Source organism: Ovis canadensis, chromosome 20 (genome assembly GCF_042477335.2).
Source record: "Ovis canadensis isolate MfBH-ARS-UI-01 breed Bighorn chromosome 20, ARS-UI_OviCan_v2, whole genome shotgun sequence".
Classification (NCBI taxonomy): Eukaryota; Metazoa; Chordata; class Mammalia; order Artiodactyla; family Bovidae; genus Ovis; species Ovis canadensis.
In genome coordinates, this window is record NC_091264.1 from 25235362 (window position 1) to 25244365 (window position 9004).

The 9004-nt window shown below is 43.7% G+C and overlaps 1 protein-coding gene across 1 annotated transcript in view; it reads left to right on the plus strand.

Moving 5' to 3' along the window:
* The window catches only part of MAPK14 (mitogen-activated protein kinase 14), a 75703-nt gene extending 66942 nt beyond the window's left edge, over nucleotides 1-8761 (plus strand). The window contains exons 12-14 of the mRNA XM_069564222.1: nucleotides 594-672; nucleotides 5215-5388; nucleotides 6366-8761. Coding sequence (XP_069420323.1) covers nucleotides 594-672; nucleotides 5215-5388; nucleotides 6366-6433 — 321 coding nt within the window. The 3' untranslated portion in view covers nucleotides 6434-8761. The remainder of the gene's footprint in view (nucleotides 1-593; nucleotides 673-5214; nucleotides 5389-6365) is intronic.
* The last annotated feature ends 243 nt before the right edge of the window (nucleotides 8762-9004 follow it).

Sequence of the window (9004 nt, forward strand, 5' to 3'; positions counted from 1 at the left end):
CTTATAAGTGGTAGGGGAAAGATTTCTGCCTAAGCTGTGTAACTTATAATCCACTATTCTTTATTACTCAGACCTCTTAGCATAATATAAAGCTTATGTTTATTTCCTTGTTACCAAAAATATTTTGTTAACAAGGTTTAATACTGACATCCTTTTAATATACTAAGCGTCCCTGCCGAGATCAGCTCATCAAAAGATGGTTGATCTTAGACTTTCTTTGGGAATACTAAACCCTATGCCAACTTCAGCTTTTTTAGGAAGACTGACTCAGGAAGGGCTACTTCTTAGATATCTTGGCCTCATTGTTTTAAACTTCGTGTGACCAGAATGCTGATGAAAGGGAACTTAGCTGGTTAGCACTTTTGTTCACTTGAAATTTTAACTGAGAGATAGCAGGAATAAATAAAGATGATGATGGTAAACAAGAAGGTTAGGATGGCAGTGAGAAGTCTGTGATGAATAGCAACAACATTCGTAAACACTGAAGCCAGCAGACTTTGTCAGTTAACACTTGCTCTATGACAGGACCAAGAATCTTTGAAAACAGTAAAAATATTGAACAAAGCCATTTTTGAAAACCCTTTGTTTTACAGGCAAGAAACTACATTCAGTCTTTGACCCAGATGCCGAAGATGAACTTTGCAAATGTATTTATTGGTGCCAATCCCTTGGGTAAGTTGACTGTATCCTTGTCTTGTGGATATTGAATTGGCTGTGACATAAGTTAGGGATACTTTTGACTAATATAATTAAATCTCGGAAGGTGATAAGTAGTGCTGTGTTATCCATGTTTGTACTGTCAGGTTGTTTATCTCATGACGTGCTTATATCATATGATCACAGAATTTGATGGGGGAAATAAGCGGGAACAGTGAAGAAAGGAGAGAAAGCAAGGGGAACGCTGGGAGAAGAGACCGAGCGACATGGAAGAGAAGCAGAGGGAAGCCTGTGACTGTTGGCAGTATCTGCGCTGAGGCTGGAAACAGCTGAAGCACAGAGGGTGGTTGGCGGCCCCACTCGGGCACGCTGCAGTGTGGCACCCCCTGCCTGCAGCTCCCCAGCGCTGCAGAGCCTGTCGCCCTCGGGTCCTTTTCCCTTCCCTGTCCTCTGTTGCCTTCAGACGCCTAGCCATTCTCTCTTCTTCATGAAGCTTTGGAGAATGGCTCCATCTCCCTTCCTGTCACCACCATTTCCAGGGTCTTTGGCAGAGGGCGTGACAGTGGCGGCTGCAGGATGTGTACTGCCTTGGCTGAAAAGGAGCTGCTTCGTTCCTTAAAACTGGGGGCTGGTGTGTACTTCTTTTGGTCCCCAAAAGTGGCATTGCCTGAGGTTCTAATCCCCTGACTCCAGGAAAAGATGGGGGACAGGGGGACAGTGCTCTCCAAAGAAAGGCAGTGCCAAAAAACATTCAAACCACTGTACGGCTGAGCTCATTTCACATGCTAGGAAGGTTATGGTCAGAATCACGCAAGCTAGGCTTCAGCAGTACGCGAACTAAGAACTTCTAGATGGACAAACTGGGTTCAGAAAACACAGAGGAACTGGAGATTAAATTGCCAACATTCATTGGATCCTGGAGAAAGCAAGAGGATTCCAGTAAAACATGTACTTTCTACTTCATTGACTATGCTAAAGCCTCTTTGATTGTGTGGATCTCAACAAACCATGGGAAATTCTTAAAGAGATGGGAATACCAGACCACCTTACCTGTCTCCTGAGAAACCTGTATGCAATTCAAGAAGCACCTGTTAGAACCAGATATGGAACAAATGACTGGTTCAAAATTAAAGAGTATGACAAGTCTGTATATTGTCACCCTGCTTATTTAACTTACATGCAGAGTACATCATGCAAAATGCCAGGCTGGATGAATCCTAAAAGCTGGAATTCAAAGATTGCCCAGAGAAGTAATCAACAACCTCAGAGATGCAGATGTTGCCACTCTAATGGCAGAAAGTGACGAGGAGCTAAAGAGCCTCTTAGTGAGGGTGAAAGAAGAAGGTGAAAAAGCTGGCTTGAAACTCAACATTCAAAAAACGAAGATCATGGCATCTTGTCCCATTATTTTGTGGCAGATAGGAGTGGAAACAGTAGCAGATTTTATTTTCTTAGGCTCCAAAATCACTGTGGACTGTGGCTGCAGCCATGAAATTAAAAGATGCTTACTCCTTAGAAGAACAGCTGTGACAAACCTAGACACTATATTAAAAAGCAGAGACGTCACTTTGCCAACAAAGACCCGTATAGTCAAAGCTATGGTTTTTCCAGTAGTCAAGTACAGGTGTGAGAGTTGGACTATAAAGAAAGCTGAGTGCCAAAGAATTGATGCTTTTGAACTGTGGTGTTGGAGAAGATTTTGAGAGTCCCTTGGCCTTCAAGGAGATCCAGCCAATCCATCCTAAAGGAAATCAGTCCTGAGTATTCATTGGAAGGACTGATGCTGAAGCTCCAATATTCTGGCCACCTGATGCAAAGAACCAACTCTTTAGAAAAGCCCCTGATGCTGGGAAAGATTGAAGGCCAAAGGAGAAGGGGGCAGCAGAGGATGAGAAGGTTAGATAGCATCACCAACTCAATGGACATGAACTTGAGCAAACTCCAGGAGATAGTGGAGGACAGAGGAGTCTGACCTGCTGTAGTCACAGTCGGACACAGCTTAGGGACTGAACAACAGCAACATAGAAAAATCAGACACGGCCCTCCCTATGACGAGAGTGGAGCAGTGCTGTGATAATGGAACAGTCAACCTTCTTATTTTTCTGATCTTAGTAGTATGGTTTTAAATCTCAGTTTCGGTCATGCCTCTGCTTAAGGGTCCCAGCAGCTGTGCCTTGGGTTTAGTTTCATCCTTCTGAGAGCTGACGTTGGCCTCTTCAGAAGTTGGAGTGAAGGCTAAGTGGCTTTACCTTTCTAAGTACTCGACCCACAGTGATTGCTGAAGAGCGGTTTAGTGTTCCTATGATAATTCTTACAATAGCAGGGATGCTCATGCTCGGAAGTGTTGAGCTTGTCGGCCTTGTAGATGGAGAATGTGTCAGGGCTCAGCTGGATCACTCTCATGTCTAAGAATAAATCCACATACTCATCAGGGGTATACAGAATTCTGCCAGGGTTGGTTTGGGTCTGTATCTGCCCTGGTTTGCTCTCACCGGCTTTGTATGATTTATTTATACTGTATTATCTAGTTCAAGGGTCTGTGAGAAGCTCTCTTTGAGTCATTAAGTACTGTAGGATATTAGGAAATTATGTTGTAAGCTGGTAGCTTCCTTGTCTGTCATTCTGTTATGAATTTTTTCATCATCTCAGCTTATGTGTTAGACATGGCAGTGCTCACTGTTTGATTTCCTGATGATTGGCTCAAAACGATTTGTTCATTCATTCTTCTAGGGAAGGGGGGATATGTGTGTCCAGCAGTCTACTGGGGTCACTTTCATCCCGATAAGCATCCCCCTTCTCTGGAATCGTGACATTTAATCATTCAAGAAAGCGGGATACCACTTAGCACTGTAGACTGCAAGTGAGCTGAAGGAGGCTTTGGGCCACCTGCTGCCCAGCACTGCAGTTCTCAGTATTTAGACAGACCTATCAGTCCACTGCCAAATGCTGGCGTCGTATAGAGTCTCTTCTTACAGGCAGAACATGGTGTAACCTGACCAGGAACTCATGCCCAGCATGTTAACCCAGCAGGAATACACCAACAGTGTAAATACTGACAGCTCTCTTTTGACCATCACTGACTTCATGTTTCACCATTATTCTCAAAACATGAAGTAAAACTTAAGTTGCTGTTTGATGTGTATGTATTGGTATCTGTCAAGGTCTTAGAGGAATCTTTTTCTTAACCTTGATCTTATTTATCAAGGTGTTATGAGGACATGGTTCATTTTACCCTGTGGTGGCAAAGACTCATCATGTGATTGAGATAGCACCTGATGAGGTTATTGTTTCTAAGAAGAGAATATATGTCTAGGCAATTTTCCGAGGGCTTTAAGGTGTAAACTTATGAACTTGACACATAAATATTCACTTTGTTACTGTATTCCTTGGAAACCCACATTTCTCTTTTGGAAGAAATTCAACTCTGGAATTGAGCCTGAAGGATGGGGATCTTTTACAGCCTCCAGCGTACACAGCGTGGATCCCTTCAGGAAAAGGACCCCCCATGCCCCCACTTCACTACCCATCCCTGCCCCCTCCCACATTTAAAGAACAAACAAGAATTTGCAAAGCCACAAATGCCTTTGCTTCACAAAAGTGATAACTGTGGTCATTTATTATTTGTCCTCCCAGGTGCTACCATTCTGAAACTCAAAACATCATCATTTATAGAAATTAGATGGGAAAAAAAACCACCCACGATTCTGTGACCCCCCCAGCTAATGACATAGTTGCTGGGAAGGAAGATCAATGGATGCTGAAAGCTATAAGTGAAAGAAACTGATACTCGCCTAGTACTGCCAGGGTGCTTGCTTAAGGCGAAACAGACACAGCTTAACCCAGTGATCAAATTCAGCATCACTATTAATGGGACAGATGGCCTTAATGTACCATTAAGTACACAGCATCACCTATGAAGTATTCTTGCCAAAAATGTTTAACCCAATTCTTACCAACTTTTAGATTTACCAGGGTTTTCAGGAAATACAGGGGATAGAGGAAAGCAAGAGTACAGATAACATGATAGCACAAGACAGTTTTGTGGGGAGTCTTTTCAGGTCAAAGCTAGGAAAAATGAGGGTGAGAGGCGGGGGCGATTATTCTAGAAATAGAAGAGACTAAGGAAACTCAACAAAATGCAATGCATGGTCCTTAATTGGATCCTGGCTTGAAGAAGTTACTAGATATAAAAATCACCTTTAAGATAATTGAAGAAAGCTCAGTGTGACCTGGATTTTAGATGATGTTTGGGGATTATATATTTTTCAGATGTAATTATGATTGTATAGGAAGCCATCTTTATGGTGAAATATTTATAGGTGAAATTGCATGTCTGTAATTTTATTTTAAAATGATTCAGTAAAAAATGTATGTATATATAGATAAAGATATAAAGTAAGTAAAAAAGTAAAATATAAATAGTATATCTCAGAGCAGATACTTTGGAGAATGTTTGGGTATGAAGGATCGAAACTCCGTGTGTGCTTAATAAGGCATAGATTTTTGGTAATGTGTTAAAACCTCTTCTCTTTTCCTTCCCGTCTGTGGTATTGCCAGCTGTCGACCTGCTGGAGAAGATGCTTGTATTGGACTCAGATAAGAGAATTACAGCGGCGCAAGCCCTTGCGCACGCCTACTTTGCCCAGTACCACGATCCTGATGACGAGCCAGTGGCTGATCCTTACGACCAGTCTTTCGAAAGCAGGGACCTCCTTATAGACGAATGGAAAAGTAAGTCATAGCAGGATGAACATCTGTCTACCTTTTTGAGAACCTAGCTTTAAAAATCTTTCCTAGGTGAGCCACTAACCAAAAGCTGTGAGGGTGGGGGGAGTTTTTTCTGGTTGTATCCAACGCGTTAAAACTTGCAGTGGGGGTCTCTTCCGTGGAATGAGTGTGTTCCTCTGTTGTAGATGACGCCCCTCTGGACCTTTGAGATGCTTCTGTCTGGTCTGATTTTGTGCACAGCCCCTCACGTCTGCATAGAGCTTTGAGGTTCTCAGAATTTCTGCATTTATACTATCTCTTTGAGCTAAGTAGGGATTAGGGAATTTTTACAGCTTTGCAAACAACAGAACTTTGCAAACAATGAAGAGCATTTATATCTTATCTCTTAGCTTAGACCTAGTTAAGGATACGGCCAGAAATGGAACCCAGGTCTCCTAGACCCAGTCTCATATTCTTGTCATAAAACACAAATCCAGAACTTGAGTTAAATCCCAAAGCCAGGATTATCTGTTGCTGTAGCATGTGGGGGACTTCCCTGGTGGCTCAGCTGCTAAAGGATCCGCCTGCAATGCGGGAGACGTGGGTTCAGTCCCTGGGTTGGGAAGATCCCCTGGAGAAGGGAAAGGCTACCCCCTCCAGTATTCTGGCCTGGAGAATTTCATGGGCTGTATAGTCCATGGGGTCGCAAAGAGTCAGACACAACTGAACGACTTTTTACATTTCCCAAATAATTGGTTTGCTACTCTTAAGTATCTTCTCCAGAGAGCTTTAAAGAGGAGGCACTGGATGACCCCAAAATTGTTCTTTTATATGCATCCTTGAACTTTTGGGTCATCCCACGTTCACATACAAGCAATGAGGCCCGTTGAACCAGTAGCCTGGACAGGGAGGAAAGGGTCTTGAGCTTAGAAGTTAGGGTGGCTTCCCAGCAAAGTGAAGGTCTAAACTCTCACATCCTGCTTTTCCTTCCTGATTTCTAGGTCTGACCTATGATGAAGTCATCAGCTTTGTGCCGCCACCCCTTGACCAAGAAGAGATGGAGTCTTGAGTGTCTGGTTTCTATTCTGTTGATCCCACTTCACTGTGAGGGGAAGGCCTTTTCATGAGAACTCTCAAAATATCTTTCAAGTGCCTCTTGTTGCAAAGATTTCCTCCGTGGTGGAAGGGGTGTGTGTGTGTGTGTGTGTGTGTGTGTGTGCGCGTGCGTGAGTGTGTGTGTGTGTCTGACTTTGTGGGAGGGTAAAACATGATGAGCAAACTATCACAGTGACTCTGTGTGGAGTGACAGATGCTCCGTGGTGGCCTCTGCTTGCTCTTGTTCGTGAGAGGCCGCGAGGCAGGCAAGAGCGGCCACCTTGTATGGTTTGTTAAAAGCAAAGTAAAAAAATATTAAACATCCCAGACCCTGGTCATGCTTTTGCCATCTTGGCCTCTCCTGTGGCCCCGCCTTGATGCTGAGGGTCGGCTTTGGCCACATCCCACGGCAGCAGAGAGAGAAGGCTCACACCTCCTGACTGCTTCACATGGGCGCCGTCCCTCATTCTCTGTCAGCCGAAAAGGACCAGCCGGCTCCTGTGCACTAGGCTGTGACTAACTTGCTCAGTGTGGTTCTCGGAACTCAACAGGTATACCTGAAACCATTAAATATGTTCGTGCCTTAAAAGGAGAGGAGAAAGTGTGGTTAAGAGAGTGCAGCAGGTGAAGTTCTGAGCCAGGCAAGTAGTCAGGATGTCGGGCGGCCACGTGTGAACCCAGAGTAGCCAGGGCGCCTTCGGAGGCACCACGTGTGCGTGTGTGAGCATGCGTGTGTGTGCTTCCCTCTCTTCCTCCCTCGCCCCGCCCCGCCCCCAGGTGTCGTTGCCATTCCTCTGCATACCCCCCTTCAGTGCAGAGATTTCTTAAGTACTGGCCTCAGTAGTCAGAACCTGGTTGCTGCTGTTGGTGTACCTCCTGTGTGCTCTTCATTCCTAGCAGAGTGACGATCTGTTTTGCACGTCTTGCTATTTGAGCATGCACAGCTGCTTGTCCTGTTCTCTTTGGGAGGCCCTGGTGCCAGGCAGGTTTGCCAGTGAAGACCTTACGGGTAGTTCCAAACCCATGTCACCTCGGCTGATACTAAGGGCAGGTGACATCATCCTCTCTTGAGCCCCCAGTACTATTTTGTGTTGAACACCAGTGATAACTCCAGGTGCTTTTGATGTGAAAACTAGGAAGAAACGGAACAGATGGATGTATAGCATTTCCATTCTTGCCATCTGGTTTTCAACAAACTATTTTTGGGGAGCTGTCAACCAGGAAAGATCAGGGTTTGTCCCAGGAATATCTTAGACTTTGGAAAACAAGTCATTCTCTTCACTCCTAGTAACCAATGCTAAGACATGCTGAAAATCAAAGTGAAAAATAAAAGCTCATGAGGCCAGAAACTCCTTTTGCTATCTTTGTCTAAATATGATTATTTTTTAAAAAGTGATGAGGTATCTTTTCCACCCTTCTTTGGAAAAGGGTCTTCTTGGCAGCTCAACATTGACTTCCTGGTCGTGGTTTGGGGAGAAATAAATTTTGTTTCAGAATTTTCTATATGGCAGGAATCCTTTGAGAATGTGATTCCTTTTGATGGGGAGAAAGGGCAAATTATTTTAATATTTTGTATTTTCAACTTTATAAAGATGAAATATCCTCAGGGGTGGAGAAGAGTTGCTTTCATAATTTTCTGAATTTCAGGCACCTTGTGATAGCATAAGGGCCCATATATTTAAGCCTTTTGTGAAAGAAGAAGGTGTAGATCCACCTCCAGTGTTGGCTGTGTGACAGAATCTCATATTTGGGCCGAGATGTTTCCATTTCTCACGCAGCACTGCCTGCACTCCAGAGGGACAGGGTAGGACCCCCCAGTCAACTGGAGCAAGAAGGAAGGAGGCAGCTGATGGTGGTCACACCTCACCCAAGATCTGCCCCCTCTTTAAAGGAAAATGAACACAAAGTCCTCATCTCCTTTATATGCAGTTCAAATCCTCATGATCCACAGCAAGATGAACTTTATCAGCCATGTTTTGTTGTAAATGCTAGTGTGATTTCCTACAGAAATACTGCTCTGAATATTTTTTTTCATAAAGGTCTTTGCACATGAGACCATATACATGTTAAGAGGCTGAATGTGCCAGGAGCCCGGACTCAGCTGGAGGAGCCTGTGGAAGAAGAGCTCCTTGTTTTCTGAGCGCAGTGCTCCCATCTCCTGATTTCTCTGAACAGGAAACGAAAGAGAGAATGAAGGAAAATGCCGTCTTATTTGTATTCATGAACTTAGCTGTAATCAGTTATGCCATATAGGATGTCATACAATACCACTGGTTAAAATAAAGCCTATTTTTCAAATTTAGTGAGTTGCTCAAATTTATTGTATTTTCCTCTTGATTGTTATTGTTCAATGCTCAATATAGCATTATATCAGTGGTCTTTCAGCTGCCGCCTGGCATATGTTTCTGACAGATCTTAATGTGACTCCTGTAAAATGTAGAAGACATTTATAGAGCTCCTTGTGCAGTTTATAGTGAAGCAGATCAGAGTCTTCAATGTGGGTGGGAAAAGCAAAGGACAAATAAACAAGATATCACACTACAGT